General features: G+C 40.5%; 1 protein-coding gene across 9 annotated transcripts in view; it reads right to left on the bottom strand.

Annotated features, from left to right (window-relative positions):
• PIEZO2 (piezo-type mechanosensitive ion channel component 2) overlaps positions 1 to 9,572 on the bottom strand; it is a 431,477-nt gene extending 421,905 nt beyond the window's left edge. For 4 of the 9 annotated variants that reach the window (XM_012725834.1, XM_012725839.1, XM_012725835.1 and 1 more), the window contains exon 1: positions 8,577 to 9,559. In XM_012725834.1, coding sequence (XP_012581288.1) covers positions 8,577 to 8,640 — 64 coding nt within the window. In that variant the 5' untranslated portion in view covers positions 8,641 to 9,559. Of the gene's footprint in view, positions 1 to 8,576 lie in introns of all 9 variants that reach the window. The other 5 variants (XM_012725838.1, XM_004683973.2, XM_012725841.1 and 2 more) reach the window with 4 other exon arrangements.
• Between the last annotated feature and the right edge of the window lie 17,545 nt (positions 9,573 to 27,117).

Raw genomic sequence — 27,117 nt, 5'->3', positions numbered from 1 at the left:
TTTAGAACTGGGGCTATTAATGAAGACAGTCTTTCCCTCTGGGTGTCAGAGACCATAAAATGTAAAGAAGCAAAAAAAGAAAGTGTGTGTTGTTTCCTGAGTGTATCTCACACTTCTAACTCCCACTCCCACACATATTCCTCAGATTTCTTCTAGGATAGGAAATGATCTAGTTCCTGTGATGGAGAGCACCCCCACCCCCAGTCTGGGGTGATACAGCACACCTCATATAGCCTATTAGCACTTGTGTCTTATTATAAGCCTGGTGCAAAGCAGGATTATAGAGAAGAAAATTCTGCAAAACCCACAAGGTCACCAAGTTACCTTCCTGTACAGGAGGGAGACTCATAGTGGGAAGTTAATCTCTATTCTCTATAGCCACACTGGAACAAACTTCCCCGCTTTTTAGCTAAGCACATTACCAAACAAAGCAAAAATTACATTTTCCAGTTTCCCTTGCAATTGAGTCCAGTCTGTGAAGGACATTAAAAAGTAAAGAATTATTAAATCCAGGCAAATGGGATGTGAGTAAAAATGATTCATATGACTTCTAGGTCATGCCCTTTGTAGGTAAAGAAGCACTTTCTCCATTCTAATGTTTGTTTTCCCCATTCTCCAGCTTGAGGTTCCTCTACTAGAAGGCTGACTTGAACCATGGTGGGGAATGAAGCTCCTACAAGAAAATAGAGCAACAGGTGTCATCCTGCAGACTCCCAGAGCAGGGAGCACAACAACAGTTCTCCTACCTCTTGACTATCATTGCAAGAAGAAAGGTTTACCTCTGCTCTAAATTTTATCCACCCTGAGACCCTTCTAATGAAAAGAGGAGTTATGAAAATAGAATGATCCTTACTTAGACTTGGTTGACAGCATCATCTACCAAAAGTATCTTCTTCCTATCAGGACAGAAATACAAACTAGCTGCTCTGCTGGCTAGGCGCTATGTTGAAAGTGGAATGGCACTGACAGTGGCATTGATTACACAGAGGTAAAACTGGGATGCAGTTGATGGACACAAGCCCTGTGTACGCTTTTAACTGTGGAAGAGACCCTAGAGATCTCTGGGCAGTGGGGCACATGTGTCTCAGAACATGAGCAGGCTGGAAAGAGGTCAAGAGGCCAAGGTGGAGGCTTGAAGTTTCTTCATTACTACAGGACACAAAAAGGGTGAAGCCAAGCAACATTTCTGCTGGTCTAGATGAAAGAGCAAAGACAAACAGGAACACCTGTGAACAAGGTACTTGAATTAAACAGCACTTGTACCAGAGGTGTTACTGTGGGTCCTCACCCTTGCACTTAAAGGGACTTATAAGATTCAAATGCAGGCACATACAATAAGATTAATAATGGGTTTGTTTACAAGAGAAAGGGAAATAACTCAAGGAAAGAGAGAGATGAGTTTCCTAATGTGTTCTACCAGTTTCGCTGACCTGGAATCCCAATAACGTGCAGAAACCTGGTGAAGAGCCAGGAGACAAGCCACAAGTCAAGAAAACAGGAGACCTCCAGAGCCCACGTATCCAGTTTTATAGCCAAACATGACTGCCTAACTCCACCCTCAGGTCCCAGCAATCCACCCTTTGGTGTAGTTCTGGAGTCTGGGGTGTGGATGGAATCCACAAGACCTGTAACTGTAGAGTTCATCAGGACATCTTTTCCCTCTAACAATGGGACTGAAACACTAGTTGACTTAAAGGGAATGTTCAGGTTAAGGAGTTGAGGGAAAGTTCATAGACAACAGGTACAAAAAAGAATGGGAGGGGGGAGAAGAAAGGAGGCTTGATGTTTGATCAAATTAAGTCAAGAAGGCAGGGTGAAAGGAAATGGAAAATTCAAAGTTAAAAAAAAAACACCTCCCTAGTGGCACAGCAGATTAAAGCACAGTACTAAGAAGCGAAAGCCACTTCAGCATGAGTTTGATCCCTGCCCCGGAGCTGACCCACATGGCGAGGCAGACCTCTCCTGACACGCCCACTGCTTCCCTCAACAGTGTACTTCATTGATTTGCCTTTTCTGCTCCCCACTCTGTCTCAGATGAGTCCTCTCACCCCCTGCACCTCTGGACTCTACTCCAGTTCTGTATGCACAAATAAATAAATCTTAAAAAACAAAACAAAACAAAACAAAAACAGAAAAGAGAATCATTTGAAATCATTCAGAATGATCGATTCTGTAATAGAATAACTTTACCAGAGCAATTCAAGTCAGTAAAATCACCCCTCCCACCCAGACAACTAGTAAAATTTCAACAAAAAGCCCAAAGTAACCATGTAGATATACTAAATCTAGTCTTTTTTTATGAAATATATTTAAAAATTGAAATTATATACAGAAAAGTTGAAACATGTACATCTGTAATATCCTAATTTAGTACAGAATTGTGTCTACCAATACAGAAAAAAAGAGAATTCAAAAATAATTTATTAATAAGAAACTGTCCCCAAACTAAATGATAAGACAAGGAAAAACAAAAGTTGTATATTCTGAAGGAAAACAGAAAAAAATGACACATATAATTTTCTAATCCACCAATAAATAGGAAAAAATATAAGACTGTATGCTACTTTTCAATTTTAAAAATGATTTGAAACATTTAAATGGATGTATGTTACTAGATAATTACTGGAAAGTTCAAAAATTATTAAATTGTTCATAACAGTCTGTCAGAACACTCTCTCCATAGACATTCAATGTATGGTTTACATCTCTTCTTTCTTCTTTATTTTGCCTTGTTCTGGGTAGTCTGAAAGGCCAAGTGGGGGGAATAACAAATAAAAATTCTATCAAGGCTCTTCTTTTATCACCAAGTATCACTTAAATGATATTCAACACAACTTTGTTTAGTTTTAACTCAATAGGACATGTGCCTTATTCTGTTTATATGATTCCTCAAAACAACTGTTTAAATCCACAAATCTTGCAAAAGTTAATGTCTTATATACAGTTCCCATATCATAATATAATTGGTCTTAAATATACAGGTGTGTACTTTATTCTAAGTTCTAGGAAAATTTAAAATATTATATATGAGTATCACTTCATATCCAATTAACTGTTAGGAGCTTAAGACTTACAAGGAAAATGGCATGTAAAAATAAATAAACAGAATCATTAAATAAAAAGCCACAGAATGACGGTATTGTGTCAGAAAGACAAAAGAAAGGGCTGTCAGTATAGCTCCAGGGAGTACACATTATTTAAGTGGACTGTAACTGCAGATAAATAAAATAGTGAGTACAACTAGTGAGAAAAGTCCTGATGATTAAAAATTCTCCCGCCACACATACCAACCTTCACCTGCAAAATTTGGCTCCAGGAAAGCTCTACGTTACTTTCACGTGGACCTCAGGTACTCTCATGTGTTTCCCTGTGACTCATGTCGCTATCATGTAGTCTGCCATTTCTACTAAGCTGCTCCTAAGCATCCCTGTTTTTCTATTCTTCATGTATGCATTGACACCTTTTGTGAGCATATGCACTATTTAAGGTATTACGCAAAGCACACAGTCCACACTGCCTCACAAACACCCCAGAAAGCAAGCACTGATATCTCCATTTTACAGATGGAAAAGAAAAATCAGTAAAAACAACTGTCTAGCCACATAGTAAAGGACAAAGCCTGGGCAAAGAGGGGTCTCGAAAGTTGCCAAAGCTCTGCACCCTCCTCTTGCAACAGTACCACGCAAAGCACCCTGCTCTTCTAGGGTAAGAGCAAGCTCCCCTGGCCTGAAAAGAGATGACACCCACTGACAAATGACAGGGCAGAGACGTGGCTCCAGCCTCCACAGCTCAAATGACCACATTGTCTGCATTTATGAAATATTTTGAGAACCAATTACAAAGCTTTCATATTTTTCACTCTTTTTCTCTTCTTTAAACTGATAAATAGTATCTACTTATATAAAGCTGGGACGGTGTGGTAAAATGAAACGACTTAGAACACTGTCCATTTAGCCATCACCATGAAATTTCTACAATTCTGCTCAGGTGACTCTAATTCTTGGGGTATGTGTAAGTGTGACGTTAAAGTGAGAAAAATATATTCTGTCATAGGAAGAAGCTTCCATGGAGATAGTCACCCAATAGTAACTATGGGTGACTCAAAGTGACTCCACTTTGTGCTCAAAATTTAATTTCTGAAGGGAATTTTAGAGATTCTTCCTGCATTTCCAAAATCTTTCTAGTGTTTCTCTCAGTTAATTTGTTGGTCAGTTCATTTTGTGTGCTACAGTCTCCTGTTCTGCCTTGTTCCTCTCCACACTCCAGCCGCTACATTTAGAAAAGACACAAGGAACTCCTAACAACACTGGGCAAAATGGAATGAATCTGTCAGGAGTGTGTGAATAAAAAGTACCAATCCATTCTTCAACCGGAAATAAATCATATACTTCAGGCAGCAGAATCCAGTTAACAGGAAATACACATAAATATATGTTTAAAGTGCTCAGCAATAATCAGACATTACTGCAATTATTAAAGATTGTATACACAATACTGTCTTTTTTTATGTGTGATTTGTAAAAAAAAAAAAAAAAAAGCCTACCAACATAGTCTTAGGTAAATAGAGAACTAGTGATCCTTAAAATTTTCATATTTTATGAATAGGGGAGTCTCTTTCACTGGCTATTACAATAGTAACAACCTATTACATTATGGTTTGGGTTTTGCTTTAAATACTCAAGAGCCACATAACACCTGCATAGAAGAGGCCTGATTTTACTACCACTCCTCCGTAAACTTCTCTTACTGGGAAAAAAAAGAAAACCTTAAGCATCAGATTAAACACAACAGTAGTTAATTTTTAACACCTATCATTAGGTGAGAAGGCTAGAGCATCCCTGTGGTGATAAATTTCAACAACAATGTTGGAGAAATGGGTTTAAAGAGAAACAAATACATAAAGGCTTGGCTTTGAAGGCTGCCTTGCCCAGATATAAAAATAGATGGCTAAAATGTAAAAATCGATCCTAATGGCAACAGATCACTGCACTCTCCATTCCCAGGATATTAGGGAAACCTGAATATTTGATTTAGTAGCACCTTGGGAGTAGGCAGACCTGAAAATCCTCCAATAACCTTGAAAATATCCACTTCCTGTAGAAAAGAACTGAAAGCTCAAATCAAGGAACACCTCCACAGCTCCCTTCGCTCCCTACCAGCACAATGGATTAGAAGGCATCACAAATCTCCCCAAGTGTGTTGTCTTTTCTAAGCAGCAGTCCACAAATAAGGAGGTGAGTCAGAGGTCAGTCTCCTGGTCTTTGTAGGTGCTCGGGATCTCTTCCAGGCAGGGACCAAGGTCCCAGGTCCAAGACCTCCCCCTTCCCTTAGAATGGTTTTTCACATGGTTGGGGGCTGTGCTGGGGGAGTTATAGAGCTAGCTTTAGCTCCACAGCCTTCTGATACAGGGGAACAGATATTACTATTACACCAGAGTGGGTATGCTGCAGGCCTGCGCCACCCCTCCAATCCCCAACTCCCTGGTTTAGCTTTCATGGGATGCAAGGGGATCCAAAGGAATGTGGTAGAGAGGGGAGAAGGTCAAGAATGGCCTAGAAGCACTCAGGGCCCTGCAGCCAGGCAGGACAGTAGTGAGGAGCAATCATCTTTATGTCCCTGGAAGCAGCTCTCCTTCCAGGAAGAGCTGGACCCTTGTGCCAGCTTTTAGATATTGTGTAGCGAGGGGCCTGGTGCCAAGCATGAAGGCAGGAGGTGGGTGAGAAGGAGTTGGGAGCTCTCAGGAGTCTATCAGAGAGAGGGTGATCCCTGTTTGACACTGCAGAGCAAGCCACCAGAGCTGGGAATGCTAAGCAATCTGGTGGCCCCCTTAAGGAAGAAACTTAATAGTTCTACCATGTGGCTTTTCAGTACAGAGCACCACTGACTAGTCAGAATGGCATGGCATGCAGATGACCAATAGGCACAAGAAAAAAGTTCTCATCATCACTTATCATCAGGAAAATACAAATTAAAGCCACAGTGAGATACCACTTCACGCCTATAAGATAGGCCTGTGAAGGTGTAGAGGAAAAAAACCCTTTTACACTATTGATGAGACTGCAGACTGGTCCAGCCTCTATGGAAAACAGTATAGAAGTTCCTCAAGAAATGAAAAACCCTATGACCAAGCAATCCCTCTCCTAGTCAGGTATCCCCAAAATACAAAAACACCAATTCAAAGAGAAACTTGTTCTCTTATATACATTGCAGCACTATTTACAATAGCTAGCTACAGGAACAAATTGCAAATGAATGGATGATGATGTAGTCTATCTATACAATGGAATACTACTCAGCTATTAAAAAGGTGAAGTCTTGCCATTTGTTACAATGTAAAGATGGAACAGGAAGGGATAACTGTAAGTGAAATACGTCAAAAAGAAACACAAATCCAGATGCTTTTGCTCATGTGTGGAATACTTAAAATAAAAAAGGAACAGAGTAAAGCACACCCAGATAAATACTTGAAATCTGACAACAAAAATGAGGCTACTGGAAGGAGCAGGTAAGGAACTGGGAGAAAAGAGAGAGTGGTAAAAGATTATTGGGGCTTTGATGGTGGGCATGGCAAGACAATACATTTGCAGAACAGGGAGCCTATACCCTAAAATGTATACACTGAAAAATCAACACTAATTCTACAAACATAATACTAAAAACAAGAGTGATAGGATGCTAAACTTGGTAGCCTTGGTGTATCCAAGGTAGGAGTGATGGATCCTGTAAGAACAGAGGCCCTGGGAGAAGTCACCACTAGTTAGTGGGTGACCCTTCTGTCCTTTCACTCAGCTAACTGTTCATGTTCAAGTGGACGAGGCTGGCATGGTCAGCCAGCAGCAACAAGAGGAGGGAGTAGGGCAGAAAGAGTGGCATGGTGGTGGTGGGAAGGGTCGAACTGTGGAAGAAGGTAAGGTGGGTGTGTGGAGAAGATGCCCCCCAGAGAGGACCCAAGTGCCTCCTGACCCATGTATGCCTCAAGCTTCCTCCCCCATCCTCATGGGGCAACACACATCAGACCTCACACTGGAAGTCCCTTGTTAATTCAGTCACCAGCTTCCATTTGGCAAATAGTAAATGTGCCTGGCACAGTGCCAGGTGCTTCAGGTACACAGATGATCCCCAGACTGTGTGCCACACACCAGAATTAACCATACTGTCTTCTCCAAATTGCTTGCAAGGTTTTTTATCTTTTCAAACTTAAACCAGCGGACAAGAGTGCAGTCCGCAGGTCATATAAGCTTTGTGGAAACTATGTTACTCTTTTTCAGGAGTGGCTGTTAAAGACAAAGATCCCTGCAAAACAGGCCTGCCTAGAAAGCCAAATGACTCAGTAGAGGCCAAGGCCAGCAGGAGCATTCTGACCCTAGAACCCTGCACAGTGCACACCAACAGTTTCAACTCTGAGAGCCTTCTAGGGTTTTCCACAGAGGTTTTCTATGTGTTAATACTGGACTACAAAATCCTCCTAGTAGCTAGGATCGACCCTTGGAAAAATATGCTGAAATCTCTTCCCCTTCATATTACTTGTGCAAATAAAACATCTGGCACAGGTATGCTCTTGAGTTTTCAGTCTCTGGAAAATGCAAAAAGGGGTGAGCTTTTTTGCCATACTCCTTGTAAATGCAACTACTACTTGGCAAAAAAGTGCTTTATATTCAAATTCAGGGGAGGGGAAAGAGAGGGAAAATAAGGCTCAGTCTGTCATTCTTAGGAGTGAGATCCAGAGTAACAGGCACAGGCTCTTAGAAGAGAAACTCGGAAATGAGCTTTCTCCAAGCAACTGGCATTATCTAGACCTTACACCCAGTTACTTTTAATGCCCTGCCGGCCATGTGGAAATACTGAAATCCTTCTCTGAGATTCCTTGACTGAGGATTCTTTTCTGGCTCTTCCTTTAACCCTTGTGAATCTCAGAGCACCTCACTCAGGCTTCCTGATCCTTCAAAGTTCTGAAAAGGCCAGCATGGAAAGGTTCAGGCTGGGTCCTGGTAGTCTGTAGCCACAGTATCCAGCACTTCTGGAGGATTCGTGGTGTAGGAGTAAAAAAAATTTCAGAAACAGATTCCCAATCTCTTCTTTTTAAACGGACTAGAGTCCTTCACTTCTGTCAGAATTGCTCAAATATGGAGTGGGGCAGAGGGGGTTTCTGTGCTGGCTGGGGACGGTGGGAAGGAATGGGCTCTATTAGGGCCCTGTGCCTAGGAGGGAGGTGGCGGTAGCGAGGGTCTAGCCAGTCTTTGGAGTACTGTGCACAGTACTCCAAAATGAAAAGAAAAAGAAAATCCACCTGTGACTAAATTTAACACTTCACAATGCGGATCACCTTGCTGAACAGAAGGTTAAGAGACCCTGTCTTAAGCCTCCCAGGGGAAGTGCCAGTGTGGGGCTTTATGGGGGTTGGGGAGGGGGGCCCCGGGGCTACAGAACTCCTATGCCACTGGCCCTGATGCAGCATGGACTGCGGACTACCCAGAGCCCAGAACACCAGAGTGGTTAACTTAAGTCTGCCTGGAAGCCCCCGACCCAGGCGTCCCAGTCAGACTTCACAGTAACCTCACTGAGCCATCCACACTCACCTACTGCCAGGCAGATGGGGAGCAGCAGCCTGAACACGAGCCCGCACACCACTTCGGAAGCCATCGCGTCCACCGGCGAATTGGAGCGGAAGGGGCAGGGTTCGACGTCTGCTAAGGCTGGGGGGCTCGCGCCATGCCCGCCTAGGGCCTCCCGCCGTCAGCTCGCAGCCACCCAAGCATTGCCTGGGCCAGGGCCGCCGCGGTGCCGTCCGCCTCGAGGACGTTCTCACCAGGCTTTGGCCCACCCTCACCAGGGTCGCCGCGCCCCCCTCGCCAGGCTCCTGATCCCCCGAGTTAGGCCCATGAAGTGTAGACTCCGGGATTCCGCGGCGCCCTCAGCGGGTAGCTGGGTCGAGGCGCAGAGGAGGGCACTTTGGGAGGGTCTCAGGGGCGCTGCGCAGAGGATTGAGGGCAAGAAAGGTGTGCCGTCTTCTCGCCTGGCTCTTGGGGCGTCGCTCAGGGATTTCTGGAGCGTTTTCACGCGGAGTCCCCTTGGAAGCCCACCAGTTGTGGCTGCCCTCCCCGGACCGTCGGTCCCCGCAGACAGCGGCAGGCGGGCCGCCCTCCTGGGCTCCTGAGCTGCGCGCTGGCCCGCAAGATGCCGCGGCCGATCCGAAGCGGCGGTGCAGCTTAGCTTCTGAGACCCCCAGCTTCGGGACCGAGAGACCCGGGAGCCAGCGGCCAGACACTCGGAAGCATCCCAGACAGCAGCCGCGAAACGCGGGGAGGTTTGCTGGGGCCACTTCGCGTCCTTCCTTACTAGAAGGAATCGTGCGGGCGTGGGCAGAAGTCAAGAGGAAAGCGCAAAACGAGCGGGTGAGGCGCCAACTCCCTCCCTCACCGTCTCAATTAAAAAGGAAAATGAAGTGAAAATCCAACGCCGTCCGAATGCCCGCGCGTCCCTGCCGGCCACCGTGTAGCCTCGCCCTGGCGGCGCAGCCCGGGCTCCCCCGCGGGCGCGCACTTCTCCACCTTCAATGAAACTTTGGAAGCCTCACTCGGGGACGGGCGTGCCCCTGGGCCAATGGGGCTGCGGCACCAAGCGGACGCGAGGAGCCCGCCCCGCGCGGTGTGCCAAGCCCCCGCGTGCAGGGGCGCGGAGAGGGAGCCCTAGCCGTGGAGCCTGCGCTCAGGGAGAGGCTACGCCTCGCGGCTTGGTGGGCTTCATGGTCGGGATGGCCTTCCCGTTTCCTGCAAACCTGCAGCTCAGTTTAGTCCTGTCTTTCTGGATCCAGGCATCCTATCAACCTGCTGTGGCCTGGATTTAACCAACCCAGGGAATCTTCCAAAGCTCAGAGAAAAAAGAAACAACATGGGCTAGACATCTTCAGTTGTGCTAGCTTCTTGCAAATCCACTTTCGTGGATTCAGAAGAATAGAACCAGAATCAATAGAGAGACCCCGCCCATATTTAACTTGTGGGAACTTTCAACTCTGAATGGGTTCTGGAAATTCAAGGACTTTGGATATGCCCTGCTCTATACATTTGGAGGAAGTTTTGTTCAAGGTCCAGTTGGTTCGTTGCATGCCATGACTGTATTATTCCCTCTTCCCCCACAGCCTCGGTTTTTTCTTCTCTAGATTTAGATTCTTGTTCCATAAATCTAGAGAATCTGATTCTGGCCCGAAGATGCTGGTGTATCTGTCTCTTCTCCACCATTATCCAAGAGGGAAGAGCTGCCCCACTGGGATCCCCAGGGCAGAAAGCAGATGGCTGTCCTATCTGTGGACAAAACCATTCCCAGCTAACACTGCCACACAGATAAGGGGGGAAGGGAGGGTGGGAGTGTGTGCCTTCATATTCAGAACCTGCATCTTGGACTTGCATTAGTTGGACACCATGGGAGTGTCTGCTGGAGAAAACTAGGCAAATCTTGGTGCATTAGGTCTTCCATTTTTGAGATGCCACAAGCACAAAACCTTGTTTTGAGTTGAGCTCAGATGCTTTTACAAATTCTCTGAAAAATGCTAATGAACAGTCCTTTATTATGAACACCAGAGAGAACAAAATCTTGTGAAGATACCCTAAAACTTAGACCATCTGCGCTCTGGAGCCCAAAAGAAGCCTAGTTGTCTAAATCCATAGGTGGACATGGGTCAAATGGGGGTTGGGGTGGGGACTAGCAGGTATCAGAGGAACTTAAATTGCCAGGAAGTCATCACCTACTACTACCCAGGATGTTTTGTGTTTTGTAGAAGAAGCCTGACATGAATCTACCCTCAGTTTCCAAAAGTGTAGCATTTAATGTTCATAGGTGATAGTATTTCTGCCCCAACTCCAAATTTTCACACAGCTCACTTGAATTTTATACATGTCACTGCATGATTCCTTGGTCTTCTCTCAAATTTTTGTTTTGTTCTTGGTAGGGTTCCCATGTTAACAATTATCTAGATTTCTTCAAAGTAAGTGTCTTGGATATTTAGGTCAGGAGGCACATGCATTCCAGCAGATAAACAATAATACCAAATATACTTCTTGCTTTCTCTGTGGCACTGGGTGCCCAGCTATCTATTCAGCTGTAAGAGATTTTTTAAGGTCTGAATCCCACATCTAAGTCCACTATCTAGACTACACCTGTGTGCTGTATGCTTCCTGGCTGTTAGTTACAGGGGAGGGGGAATTTTTCTTAAATCTAAATGCTTGATCTACACACCCAAGATTCTGATAACTGTACTGCCACTTCCCATACCTGTATTTTTGGGAAAGCTCTCAGGTGATTGCCAATTGTTCAGTTGATATAGAGAACCTCATTTATTACTAGAACACAGGAAGCATGTTGCTAGACTTCAAATCTAGCATTGCCAAGCCAAATCCACTTCTCTGGAGTTGCATTTTTCTCATGGATTAAACCAGGCAAGTAGATCAATTATCTTTAAAAACAGCTGTTTTACCCTAAAATTTTCCTGGCCCAATAAGAGTATTTGGTGTCTAGACTGGTTTGTGTTTTAAGGAGTCTCTAGTCTATCAAAATATTGGTCCCATTGTTCAGGAGTCCTACTTACTTAGATCTTCACGCTTAATCTGAGTATGAACTTGCCCAAACCTTGGAATGGGGCAAAGAATGTTTGGGGAGAAGGTACACTACATAGAATATTCATAAAATTATGTTTTTATATTTGATGAGCTGACTACCTAAAGTTCTTATAACAAGTTAAGCATTGATAGTTAATGAAGCACTGGTCAACACAGAATCTCTGCAACTTTAAACAATCAATGGCTCTTGATCATTGTAGAGATTTTAGCATCTTGGATTCCTCATTTGTAATCTTATATGTGTAACCTAATATGTGATGTTGTAAAGATAGAGATGATTATTATAGAGTGCTTAGTGGCCTGTTTGGTGCATATAAACCAATCAGTGGGTACTAGCTATCACTATTATTGCTATTTGTATTATCAGAAAACAAAAACTGGTCGTACATTTCTGAAACTGTTATTCTGAAACACATTAAATTACTCTGTTACCCAGAAAGGTGCACTGACTCCTAGCAAATATGTTTAAAAACTGTGGCAAAGTCAAGAGGTATCATCCCAAATTTGCCCTTGAGTTCTAATTACAGAGAATGTCACTTTGTGCTTTTCATGGGTTTCATCTCATCTCTTTCTGAATTTACTTTAGTGCTAGAGTTATTCATAGACACATTCAGAAATACCATCTTTGTCCCAAATGATAATTGTCCTTAAGGTGCTTAATAAGCAAATACAGAGTTAATACCTTTTTTTTTAAGTCTAGTGTCATTTCACCCAATGTCAGTCATGTCCTCTAGAATATTTGTTAGCTTCTTTTGGAAGCTCTCAGAGTTGGACATTGTCTCAAATGGTAACTTTAAAAACCAGTAATCCTAGAGGAATACAAAAATTGTCAAGCAGACATTTTTAGCTTCCAGTAAAATATGCCAAGATCCATCGGCGCCCTCTAGCCTGTGGGGTACGCGGTGCTTCTAGACAACTTGAAGATGTCTGCTAGGATTTAGTAGCAGCGCTCCTCACACATAGGGAAATAATATATTTTGGTATACACGGTTTTGTGTTTACACTTATAATTTCCACTGTACATAAGTCACACTTTTATTTGGAATTTATTTTAGTTAATGGCCTCTTAGCCTTGGACTTGATAGCAGAATGGGAACCTTTCATTTTGCTAATTATTCTGTGGTTGCAAACATGTTTAAGTTGTCAACTTAATGTTGATAGTAGAAGTATATTGAAATTTCAAAAATCCAGACCACTGCTAGTGATATGTAGGAGAATCATCTTGTTACACCTCTGCTGAAGAGGTCTAACCTGCACACAGTCTTTATTACATTCATTCATAATAAAAGTGCACAACTTTTATGTATTCCACACATCACTGCCTCTGCCTTCTCACCCTTGTGAGTAATCTTGCTGAAAGATATACATAAAGCTTATACTGTAACCTGGCTATAATTTGTGAGTTCTATGTTATTCAGAATCTGAAGTAGACTGCTGGTTTTGTGTTGGTTGTTCATGAACATTGAAAAAATCATCTAAGTCACATGTTTTTGTTTTACAAACCAGATTATAGGTTTTCAGGGCATGGATAAAATTCCATCTAAAAAGAAAGCTGTAAAATTCAGAGTAAAACAAAATATTATTTTCAAAAGAGTTGTATTCTATTTCTTTGTTTCCATTGCAGACACACATACAAACATACACATATACATATCTATAACTGGGTAAGAATGATTTTATATTAAAATAAAGGAGCATATAAAACCTAGTTGTTGCCTGTTCATTGATGCATAATGAGAGAGGTTATAATTCAGTAGTAGGGTGTTCTGTTGAAGTTGGTGAGCTGCCTTGGGCACCCAGGCACCCAGATGGCTAACAGTAAAATATGGAAACCATCATTCATTATTCACAACCAACGTCTAGAACAGACTTTTAGCATATGGGTTGTGTGGCTCCTGTTTGTGTGTTTGGCTCCAAACCTTTGAAGAAGCTGCTGCTTTTAACATGACTTCAGTCAAAATGTCTTATCAAACTCTAAGAAGTTTAAGATAGAAAGTTTAAGAAAAGTTTTAAAATATATTAAGGAATATGGGGAACAATCAGGAGTGAAATATGGTATTGAAAGCAAGTTACTACACAAAGAAATTATAAGATTTTTGTTTTCTTTTCCTGTAATAACAGAACTTGAAAAGATTTCTTATTTATATCATAATAAGAATTTATTAGTTAACAAAGATTTCAGAATAATTTGTTCTAGTTATATTTATTGGATCCATCAGAATCCCTTAAGTGGTAATAAGATATCAATACTCATAGTAAGCCTAGGTGATTTTTATGTATTGATCTTATGGGATTTCAGATGTGTGTTTGCACATGAGTTTGTGCACATTTTAGAATTGACTATTTCTAACTATTAACATTAGCCTTTTAAGAGGATTTGTGGACCCGATTCAATGACTGTTGAGTCAGCTTGATCAAAGCTTTATTCACTTATTTTCCTGCAGTGCCATCTTTTGGCTGAAAATATATTGACAAAACACAAGTACATGCAGTTAAAAGCACAATCAACCAGGCCATTGCTACCAGCGATGTTGGTAAGCTCTCTGTGAGTGAAACCAGTACAGTTGCCACCTTTGTAAAGTGGCCACCCGGTAAGGAAAGGTGGGAATTAATCAGGTAGTTTTAAGGAATCACATAATAACAGACCACACGCAAGTGTTAGGTATGGTAGGAGACTATAACATGTGAACCCAGGAGAACAACCTCCTCACAAAGTTGTGTCTGTTGCATTTTGAAGAGTGCCTATGAATTTTCCAGAACATAAGCTCCTTGAGGGCAAGGATTTTGTCCTAATCATTCATCCGCAGAATCTAAGACAGGATGTTATTCATAACAAAAACTTTATAAACATAGGCTAAATTTTAAAAGGCGTGTTCTAGGTAAGGGTAAGGAATAAATCAAGGGGAAGGAATAATAGCCCATATGTAAGGGGCAGAAAATAGCCTGATTGTTCAGGGAATGATGAGACATTTCAGAATAAAATTCCATATTCCATCCATACAGATTCTTTACAATTCTTTTAAGCAATTTTTCCAGATCCTGTGGTTTCAAATTCTCTCCAATTTTTTTCCTGAGAACCTACAAATGCAAAGGCAGAGTCTAAGAAGAGGAACTATCTGGGCTGCAACCATCCGAATGGTTGGAATTCTTAAATCAAAGCTATGTGCCCATATTTTCAGGTAAACCAATGCCAAGAAGGTTTTTTGAGGCTGGCTGCACAGGTATGCCACCTGAGAAGTCACAGAGCCCTCACTCTAGCCAGGAGGGCCTTGCACCTCATCTAATGCCCTGCTCTATGTCACAAAAATTTAATAGTTTTCTCGAATTTGCATTTCACAAGTAAAGTCCACAAGGCCATGCAGTGACATGAACTGAGGAGAGACATGAACTATGCAGGTTCTTTGCACTGCCGCTTTGACATTGCTGATGCCATGTGCAGGGAATTCAACTAGGGGCAGCACCAGGTAAATGTTACCAGTGACATAGGAGTGGGGGTGAACTTACAGCTTCCAGCATCCAAACTTCCAGTTCGAACAAAAATCTGCTTCTGGGCCCTCCCTAGTGGCACAGTGGGTTAACACGCAGCACTGCAAGCTGGCTGCAGCCGCTTTAGTGTGAGTTTGATCCCCAGCCTCTGAGGTGATCCGCACGGCGTGGCAGACCTCTCCTGACCCACCTGCTGCTCCCGTCAGCAATTCTGATGCCTGTTCTGCTCCCCACCCTGTCTCTGGTGAAGTCTCTCACCACCCCTGAACCTCTGGCTTGTACCCTGGTTCTGTATGAATAAATAAATAAATCTTTAAAATCTTCTAACAGAAAGGAGGCAATGGCATTACAAGAACCATACATGAGTAACGACTCAGGCTATCACAAGTCTCCTGCTGCATGTTACTTCTCCGGCTTACCTACTTAAACGAAAAACAAGGGAATGAGAAAAAAGATATCCCTACCTCCTTTTACTTTCAGTCCTTTTTGATTTATACAAAAGCCGAGAAGGTTGGTAGAATATGGGTGTGTCTACAAATGAAATGAAAATGTGTTGCATTAGTTTTGTACAGCATGTCAGCTCTCCTCCTAAGAATAAAATATATGTGCATGGAGAACTATGAAATACACGAGGCATGGGATTAGAGATGTTGCATGTGAAGCAAATGCAGTAATATGTGTACAAAATTAGCATCACAATATATAAAAGTTTGTACGTAGGTTCATGCAATTGATTTTAATTTTTCTTTAGGTAGAATCACAGTTAATGACAAATAAAAATGTCTTGGCATTTTAAGAGAAAAACTGCAAAAGCAAGAAAAAAATTCTAGCACTCCTAGTAGCACTTTCCTCTGCTTTTCAAACAAGGGCCTTCCCATTTTAATTTGACAGCAAGACTGTCAAATTGTGTACTGGCCCTATAATGGACCCATGGGAAGTGAGATACTAATTATCTTGGGACATCTCAAAAGGTGTCTCTGTTGGAAGAAGTGCAATATAAAGAATTTGCATTAATGTAAATACATTATTATGATCCATTCTTCAACTCTGTGGTATGTTTTGCTTTTAAAATGCCTATTTCTCAGCTTTTTAACATTGTACAAAAAAGGTAGTTTCTCAGCCATTAGAAAAGGAAAGTGAACCTAGTACTGGCTAGATGCAGGTGAGACTGAAGACTTGTCTCCACTGAGGGATTCTCATCTTGTTTCAGATTTGGGGGGAGGGAACTGATATGGTGTGTTTATTTTACTAAGAGGGGTTATTTCCTCCCAACATAAAACAAACAAGCAAAACACTTATTCAAAGAACCTCAAAGAATCTTGGAAAAACACATGATGATTATCTCATCATTGGGGAAGCCAGAAAAAGTCTTACATTGACCCCATGGACAAATGGATTGGATTTTTCAGAGTCAGGAAGTTCATCAACAAAGTCTGCTTTGCTCATTTGGCCAGTATAGCAAAATATTGCTCATAATCACCAATGGTTCCCAGCTATTTAAAGGTAAATTGGAACATGAATCCATTCTGGGCCAATGAATAGCATTGTACTGCTACAGTATTGCTAGAGGTCTAAAGAGATATGCTCTGCCAAAAGAAAAGGATTTTTTTAAAAAATATAGAATAATTACCTACAAATCACAAAGTGGGGGCTTAGTCCCCAAAATCCAGAAAGGTCTAGTGACTGAAATACTGTCATTTTAACGACAGGTTGCCAGAGCCGGAACTCGATGGCCCAGAACTGCTGACTGCCTACTCTAACAGAATCTCCAGTTTGCAGTGAACGAGGATGCAAAAAGTGTGAGCTGATCAACTACCCAGATTTTGATGGCAACTGCCCTTATTTTTGTAATATATTGCCCTAATCAATTGTTGTACTTCTGCTTAAAAATATTATTTCTATTACAAAACCAAGATAGAAGTGTATGTTGCAAGTACTCCCTGACAGCAGGCATATATTAATATGAGAATAAAAATTACGGAGAATATTTTATTCATACTTGTGTGATAGTGTGTGGCAGTTGACATCAACATTGTTTCAAAAATCTCATGAAATTTAACTTCAAGAAAACCAATACGGGCCCTCCCTGGAGGCACAATGTGTTAAAGTCACAGCATCATGAAGTTATCAGCAGCCACTGTAGTAAGAGTTCGATTCCCCACCAGGGAAGGGACTCACAAGACATGGCAGACCTCTCCTGACCAGCCGGCTGCTCCCCTCAACAGTGTATTTCAGTCACTCTGCCTCTTCTGCTTCCCTTCTTTCTGGTGAGTCTTCTCATGCCCCTGCACCTCTGGCTGTACCCCAGTTCAGTTTTTTAAAATAAATCTTAAAAAAAAATGATATATGGGAAAACATTCAACCTTATTAAAACTAAGAGTAGAAAAATTAAAAATAAAGCACAAATTTTACCAATGAATCAACATTAACTGTAAAACAATAATGACCAATATAAGCAAAATTATGGTTGAACAGAAATATTCATTTCCTGTTAAATCTAATGTAAATTTGAAGGCTCCTTTTATAAATAAATGTGGGAAAATAATATATTCACTTCAATTACATAAATTTACCTAAAATGACTAAAGTAGGGAAGGAATTTTCATCATAAAATGGTCAGTAAGTCTTTAGTTGGTAATGGTGTTATAAAAGGCCTCAAAACCATGTCAAAGGCCCTCCCTGTTGGCTCAGCGGGCTAAAGCACAGCATGGCAAGCCAGCCACAGCCACTTCAGTGCAAGTTCGATCCCCCACCCAGGTGATCCACAAGACAAGGCAGACCTCTCCTGACCTGCCCGCTGCTCCCCTCAGCAGGGTACTTTGTTGATCTGCCTCTTCTGCTCCCCACTCTGTCTCTGGTGAATCCTCTCACTACCCTTGCACCTCTGGTGCATCCCAGTTCTGTATGCATAAATAAAAAAAAATCTAAACAAAATTAAAAAAAAAAAGTGCCAAGAAGTGGGAACAGGTCCCTGTCTATGAGTCCTCACTTATACCCTGACAGTTACAAGAACATGTGGGCTCAGGTTGCAACAACCATGGGGCTTATTTAACCAACAAGGGAGTATAGAAAAAGAAAGTATTTCTAAGACAACACATGGGCTGTCTCACCCCAAAGTCAGCAGCCCCACCTGTGTCCCCCTGAGTCCCACCTGTGTAAGGTAGCATGGCCTATCAGTGAGGGGCTGGAACTGGGGGCACACCAGTAGGCAGTGAACCAGGATCCGACTCACTGTGGCCGTTGAAGGTGCTCACAGGAAAGGTTGCCCAGGCAACATAGTAGCACTCCATCATAACAGTCCAAAGACTGAGAGATAACATGCAAGACCAGACAGTGCCAGACTCAACCGCACCGGCAGGCAGGGACAGATGATGAGAGATGGTGAATAGCTTTCCAAGGTGGATGGACACAGAGTAGCCTCACTGGTAGCTAGTGCTGGTCAGTACCAGTCATCACCATTCGCTGGAAGCTGGCATCAGACACACCAGTATTACAGCTTTTTGTGAGCTACTACTGGCCTATGCCAACAACTCTGAGACACCAGGCCCAGCTCAACAGTCCTTTTTTCTGTCAGAATCAGAGGCAGGACTGGAGACAGGCACAGAGGTCAGGTCTCTGCAAAAGCCTATGTTCGCCTGGGAGTATATGGAGGTCTGGAAATCTATGAAATCTATGAAGTGCTACAAAGTTCTATTCAATTCCATGCAGGTCATCTATTCTATGTTTCTTCTTCAGAGGTCATCTGTTGAATGACTCAAGCTAGTCTCTTGTTCCACTTATAAACGCTTCAGGGCTCCCACCTTACATGTCTCACTGGACCACTGCTTACCCTAACTGCTTGATTGATGCTGACTAAACATCAAGTATTTCACACATAATAAGCTCAAGGCTTGAATCACAGTGGGAGAGCTCAAATCTGATTGGCCTATTTACAATCCTGACACCAAATACAAAAAGGAAAACTCAGTCAGTACCGGACTCAACCTATCCTTAGATCAGAGTAGGCTCTTGTGCTGGTGAGCTCTGGGGAGCCAAGGCTGGAGCAGGCCTCTGTGACGCCAGAGGCACACTGCCACAGGCACGCCTCAGGGGGGCTTGGTATCACAGTGCTGGGAACCCTGCAACAGCTCTGGAACAGGAGTCCCAGTAACTGTGGGACAGGTGGCTCCCAGTAGCCTGCCATGTTGACCCAGCACTCACCGGCCTTTCCTGAGGGAAGCAAAGGTTGAGTATGCTCTAGGGATGGGAAACATTGTTGTTGTAGCTACAGAGGGGCTGCCTGTCTGTGGTGGGGTGATGGGAAAATTCCCATAGCTGCCACCCATGAGGACACCCCCGTAAACTTCAGGGCTCCTGACCCTCAAACCCAGCAGGTGTGGAGGAACTGTCTGTAGGTGCAGAGTACTAAATAAAGCACATGCTAAAAGAGCCAGCAAGGCCCTTCTGCCTGAGTGGAGGGGCCACTGTAACAGTGGGAAAGCTAAAAATAAGCTCATCACCTAACAACTAACTGGAATTTTAGATTTCAGTGACAATTTACACATATCATGGAATTCAGCTATTTAATTATGAAAACATAAGTAAGAGCACTTTTCTGATGTCAAAGAAAAACAAACTTTTATTTAAACTATAACTACCCTATATAAGATGAATTATGCTAAACAACAATACATAATACTGTTTGAATCACTTACCAATAAATTATAGTATTTATCTTGGTTTACAGCAATTGTATAGTTCTTTCTTGAGCAACAAAGCATTTTAGTTGTTTTTAGTTTAGCACAATAATTTTTTTTAACTTTAGTGTTTAAATCAAACAATATTTAACTATCTTAACAATTATATGGTGAACCTCGATTTATCACTTGGCATAATAGTTAATAGTTGAGGTGTGGTAAAAATGAGACATTTTTGACTATATGGTATAATCTATGAACCATGAAATATAAATTAACATGTAATCTTATTAGCATCATTATAGCAGTTATTAGTTAATCCTTTTCTTTTAAAACTATTAGCTTTGAACAGAATTCTTCAACAGATAATATGTATCATGGGTTTTTACCCCCTTTGTTTTATGCACTAGAAGAGCAAACCCTTATTAGATTTGACAACTTGGTTGAATAATCAATGTTATATAGCCTTTAAGTCTTTTCTCTTCTGTGTGGCATGAGCAATATGTTGCTTAATGTCTTTTCTAAGATGTGTCAGCATTAGTGATTTCAGGAAGTCCTGATTCACAACTGAGTAGACAGGATGGGAACTAGGAAATCAGAGTCTGGCTGGGGGGTTGCTTTCCCCATTTCCTCTCCCAGGAACACAAAACCAGCCACAGAAGCCTTTGGAACAAGGAATTCTGCAGTTACTAAAAGCTAAGCAATTATATTGCTAGCCCATATTCATCAAAGTTCTATGATGATTAAATAGACTATACACTAAAAAGTTTTGTGTCACTATTCCCATAGAACTTAGTTTTTATTAGAAATAATCTTTATGCACATATACACACCTATCAGAAAAAAATATTTTGTGCATATATGCCAACTATGAGTAAGTATATGCTTGTAAGTTATAAATTATATGTATAGGTATTATATATGCTATACATATGGTAATAGTTATATCATACATTACCCATATTTGCTAATATATATGCTATTGTCATATGAGATACAAAAATAATGGAAATATGTATGTATGAGATATCTATCTATCTATCTATCTAGCTCATTACCAAATAAATCAAGACACATTACAAATATAGGGCAAGACTATCATTGGTGAGCTATTTCTAACATTTCTTGATGGGGTTGAATATTTCTGCTCTGTTCATATTAAAGCTGATGAAATGATAATTGATTTAATAAAATCTTTCAATAGCATTTTAATCTAGCAAGAATTAAGTTTTCTCCCTTGCCAAAGTCCTGACATAAATTGCTTCTAGACTGGCACAGCTGCACCAGTACATCTCCAGCATCTCAGGCTATTTTCATCAACCGCCTGTCTTCATCAACCATTGAGTTTCCTCTTCATAGTGGTTCTCTCTGATGTGTGTAATAGGGAAGCATCATTTCTGTCCTGGGCCTGCTGTTCAGGCTGCGATAGCAAAAGAACAACGAAGGAGTACAGCATCTAACTGCTTAGTGTGTTCCAGGTGTACTGTTACAGGAAAAGCTTAGGCTAAGACCTTGTGACTCCCTGAAGGTACATGGGTGAGTCAGTGGTTTGGAATTTTGTTGGGACTATAACCAGGATGAGAAAACACACATTGTACAAAAAGTGAAAAATGATGTAAAATATATAAAGTAAAAAAAAAAAAATTTTTTTTTAAAAAGCTGTAACTTCCTTTCCCTCTCAGCCAAGTTGTTCTTTCCACCTCTCTCCAACTCCTGTGGCACTTGGTCTGCCTGGAGGTTTGCGATGTGCTCAAGGTCTCGGGTTAGTGGGGTAGGGTTAGTGGGGCTAGAGCCTGATAAACAGCCTGGACCTATGTGCTTTACACTGGCCCATGGTAGATCCAGGACAATAGGCATCACATGTGCCACAAAAAGGCATCAACTGTATTCTGTAGGGGGCTTGCCAGTGCTCCCCTCTCAGCTCTCTTTGCCTGGTTGAGAATGATCTTTGAGAACACCCCCACCCCGTAGATATGATGATTCCTGAATATGGGGCCTTAAAGAGAGCAAGTCATTTTTTGGAGCATGATTGAACCACATTTTAAGATGGACACATTCTGTTCCCAAGTCCTCTTCACAAGATAAATACAACTGCCACAAGTGAAATTGCTATACTGAGCCATTCTACCTCATTTGCTTTCTTCCAGTGTCTCCTCACAATAAAAACAGGAGGGATCGGAAAAAAAGTTCTTGTCCTACAGTGGAAAAACAAGAGTGTAAGGGATGAGTTAAAGGGGATCCGAGACAGATATACATTCCCCCGCAGCTTGTACAATGAGAATATGTATAAACTTTAAAAAGGTTACTTAAATATTTGTTTTGCATTTTTTTTCTATTAAAATAAAGGTGAAGTGTGGCCAGAGAAAGCAGTAAACTTACAATCTTGATAGAAAACAGGGAGTTGGCCACTTGGGTAAAGAACTGCTGGAAAGAAAGAAGCAGCTTAATCATTTTCCCAGAAGTGTGAAAGTTAAGCAGAATACAGGACTATAATGATGATACCTTGCATTTATCTGGTTCCTTTCTCATAAAAGATGAGAGTGCTTCTCAGACATTATCTCATTAATTTGCAAATCATTCCTGGGAATTAGGTAGGAAAGAAGCCAGATGAAAGTTTCTAGCTTACCACTTTAAGAGTCAAAACTTGAAATATCCTTTGTGCAAACACATTCACTTTCTGTGGGAATGCACATACTATTGCCAAGTTATATACAGGGAAGAGAAATGTAAAGATTCTGGTTATCTTTAAAATATCACATATGTTTCAGAAGGAAAGTTATAGCAAAAGTTTTTTCTTGATTTCTTGATAAATCAACATACTTATGGAGTTTTCCTCCCAGAATTGAAATAAGAAATCAGTGAAATTCAAGCCTATGCGTGTATTTAGTATATCGAAAGGCAATCTTTCTCCCTGAATACATGACAGTAGTTGGAGTATGATCAGCTTGCAAGAGCTAACTATAAAGTGAACCCAAAATATAGAGATTGGAAATACGCAGTCACATTTAATACACAAAATCAGGTACATCAACATGGTTTGATTCCCCTGACTGATCAACAGATCCAAAGAAAAGAATATGCCAATAAAAAAAATTAAAAAGGATGGAGAGCAGGAGGCAATATTTTCCTGTGACCAAAGAAACTCTGTGCAATAGAAAAGCAGCCATGATCAATATTCTGCCAATATTTGGTCCCATTAGCAAGGCAGTTCCTAGAGGGAATGTTTCTCTTGACAATTGCTTTTGGCACAAGAATGAGGTGGTAAATATGAGATCCCAGACTCAGAGTCTGGGAAATGAACCCTCAGCTGGGGCATCAGGCCAGACAGAATGAAGCCTTGTCAGGAAAAATGATGAGCCCTGGCTGTTTTTGGTTCCATAGAAGCAGAACCACATTGGGTCTTGATGCTGGTGCTGATTGAAGGGGTTGAGGGAAGCCAGCGATCGAAAAACTAAGGGAGGATGGAGACCATGATAAAGATTACTTACCTTCTGCTTTATGGCAAGGTGCACTCAAGAATGCAAATTGTTATCACAAGAGTTGACCCCACTAAGAGAAAGGATGCTGCTGTCATTTTCCTGAGCTGCACATGTTGTGTGGTGTGCTCTTTGTCTTCCTGGAAAGGTGTCCCCTCTTCCAGCAAGGGTCAGAGTCTGTGAAGGAGCAGCTATAACCATGGGCCATCAATATTTGCAACATGTCTTGTGAGGCAGCAAAGACATGGTACTTAGCAAGTGGATTCTGTGTTGATGCCTGCTTTTGCTGAGCAAACTCATGCTGACATTTGCTCTGCTCTGTGACAGGCTACTGATGGTCTCCCTCAGAGCATACATTTTGGGGAAATTGTTTATTCGCTAAACCTCTTTCATTCCAACAAACCCAAGTTCAAAATATAAATTCACTAGTCATGTAAAACAAGGTGTTCAACCACACCTGTGAAATTTCCAATATTTTCACAATAAGGCTTGATGATTCCCCCCCCCCAGCCCCTACCAATCTAAGTTCTATCCATCAATTTATGCACTTTTTAGTATAATTTTTTTTTTGCTATATTTCAGGGACTTTCTTTGTCTCTGGACACACAGTGTCCTCATGGACAGATCAGTGTAGGACTTTGAAGTCATAGCATGCCAGCCCCACAACAGAATGTTAAATCACAAAGGCAGTGTTCCTTCTTCTTTGGTTGGTGCATTTCCTGGGAATCTTCTTGTCAGGTATTATCTTGCAACCAATGGTCAGTCTCCAAGAAGGACCATTTTGCCACGCTCCAGACTCAAACAGATGTTAAGAGTCAGACCACTGTGTTCGACTGTATTGTAGCCAGTCCTGTTCTATAAGGTGATCCAATTGTGGTTTGACAACTCCCCTTTACAAAGTAGTCATGAATTTAGGCCAAATCCAACACATATTATTTCTTATATACTTTCTATAATAAAGAGGATTAGAAATAGATGTTGATTTTGGCTGAAAGTCTTGGGCATGTAGCTAGGTAAATGGCTTTGATTTTACTCCATGTTTAAACACCAAGTATTTCTGCTTCCTAGATACTGACAATCTAGAAAAGCTAACAGGCTCAAAGTAGGCCAATGTCTGCCATAGGAAGAAAAGAGAAAAAGTGAGAATTTTCCCACAAAACAACAATGGAGTACAATTTTTTAGATGGAGAGTTTTGCCTTCATGAAATGCTTCTCCATATATAAATATAGATTGGATTTAGAGTCTTGATTTTCAAAGCAGTGTTTGTGAATTTTAAAAACTTCACTGAATTTTAAATAAAGTTCCTTTGATGTAAGTTTGCTTATTCTCAACTGCTCTGACTAATACATGTTTGAGCATCATGTATTATAGCAATAATCCTCCTAAGGTTTTACCTGTGGAGCAGACACATCAACTGTGTTCATTGAGAAGGATGCTGAAAGTCCTCACAAATTGTAATCCAAAAAAGGGGAACATATACGTGGAAGTTATTCTTTCATATCTTTGTTTCTTCTCTGTTTTAAAAATAATTCTTCATTTTCCTTGAAAGGAGCTACTGAAGCAAAAGCATGAATTAGATTATTTTCAACTGAGGATATAAGGTTGAACTAAGGAAACCCTAAGTAAGTTGGAGGAAAGTGTCCCCAGCATATGGGTCAATGAAAGAACTTTAAGACAAACCTCGGGTTGGCCTTATCACTATTCCATTTCTCCAATTTCTGATTTCTTTGATCTTTCTCCATCTTAAGGATGCACCACTGGACACTCTTTTATATGTCCCCTTATTACTTATATTATAGAAATAAAAAAAAAATGATGTGAATTATCTAGGTAAAAATTAGAAAACCATAGCCCATATTCTGAAACTAGTTGTTTTACATTAAAAATAAATAAATAAAGTTTTATTATAACATAGCCATGCTCATTTTGTTTTTATGTAACATATGCTGATTTCTTTTTTATAATGGTAGAGTTGAATAGGTAGTTATACCACAGAATGTATGGCCTGAAGATCCTAATATATTTATATAGCCCTTTATAGAACGTGTTTGCAAGTAAATTGCACAATGACAAAAGAGTCAATTCCAAGAGAATTATAACAATTTTTAACATTTATGCACTTAAGAGCATATTCAAGTTACGTGAGGCTAACTAGCTAACTAAATAAATAAGTACCTTGTAGAATTGCAAAGAGAGATTTATGAATACATTAGCAGAGATATCTATATGCATCTCTCAGCAATATACAGACCAAGCAAGCAGAGAAATCAGCAAAAATACATTGAGCTCCAGAAGTCCTTTGATCCACTGCATATAATTGACATCTACAGATATCAAATAAATAACTCAATATAGGGAGATAAATCGAGAATACCCAATACACAAAGATTAAAGAAAACATTAGTAAAGAAACATATAGATTAAAAAAGAAATCTCAAGAAAAAAATTTTGAAATTTTATTTTCATTGAAAATAAAAGCACATTTAAAATTTATAGAATGCAACAAAAGCAGTGCTTACAGGGAAGTTTATAACATTGACTGTATTTATTAGAAAAAAAGGAAGAACTAAAACAATAACCTAAATTTTTACCTAACCATACTAGAAAATAAAGAATAAATTAAAGCCAATAGGAAAAAAAAAATAAGTAATGAGAAGAATTAGATTAAAAATCAAGGATTTGAAAACAGGAAGTAGAGAAAATCAATGAAACCAAAGATTGGGTCTTTGAAAATATCAATAAAATTGATAGGCTTCAAGTAAAATGAAGTAAAATGGAGAGAAGACATAATTACTAAGAGCATAAGTTAAAGAGGGACACAATTACAGGTACTATGTAAATTAAAATAGCAAAAAAATATTATGAATAATTCTATGTGCACAAATTTAATGACTTACATAAAATAAACTAATCCCTTCAAGCACAATCTGACAAAGTTCACACAAAAGAAGATAATCTCAATAGGCTCCTAAAGTAATTGAATTGATAATTGATAACATTACAAAATAGGAAGCACCAAGATGAGATGGACTTCGTGATAAATTCTACCAAATTTTTAATAAAAAAATTATGCCAATTCCTATCATCTCTTTCAGGAGATAGAAGCAGAGAGAACACTTCTTCACTTTATGAAAATTCTGTAACATTAACCCTACACAAAGACATCCCAGAAAAAGAAAGCAATAAACCATACCTCTTGCAAATAGATATACAATACTAGCAAATTGAATTCAACAATGTATAACAAAAATTATCTATTATGACGAAGTGGGATTTATCCCAGTCTTGTTCAATACTCAAAAATGAATCAATGAATTAATCCATAATATTCAGTCATAGATTAAAATCAATACCATTAATGATAAAAATGCTCAGTAAGTTAGGATTAGAGGGAATCTTCTGATAAGGATTATCTAATAAGTAAACCAATAAACAATTAAACACTGTAGTTGTCATACTTATTGGTGAGCAAGTTGATACTGTGATCAGGAAAAGTTAGCCCTCCTCACCAGTCCTTTTCAACATTATACTAGAAGTCTTTGCTAATAAAATAAAGTTTTAAGAAAAGGAAATAAAAGTATATATAGTGAAAGGTGACACAAAACTTTCTTTGTTTGCAGATGACATAGTTGCTTATGTTAAAAAATCCAAAATATTCCCTAAAAAATCCTAAAATAAATAAGCAAATTAGTTAGGTTGCAGGGTATGAGGTGAAAATACAAAGACCATTATGTATCAACAATAAAGAAGCAGAATTTAAAACAAAAAATACAGTACCATTGACATTAACACTCTCAAAAATGAAAGCACTAGGAATAAATCTAGTAAAATATGGTCTACACAAGGAAAATTGAAAAAGATATAATATT

Source organism: Condylura cristata, unplaced genomic scaffold, assembly GCF_000260355.1.
Source record: "Condylura cristata isolate star-nosed mole 26May11 unplaced genomic scaffold, ConCri1.0 scaffold00016, whole genome shotgun sequence".
NCBI classification, from domain to species: domain Eukaryota; kingdom Metazoa; phylum Chordata; class Mammalia; order Eulipotyphla; family Talpidae; genus Condylura; species Condylura cristata.
Note: the sequence above shows the minus strand (reverse complement) of the source record. Positions and strands in the feature narration are given on the sequence as shown.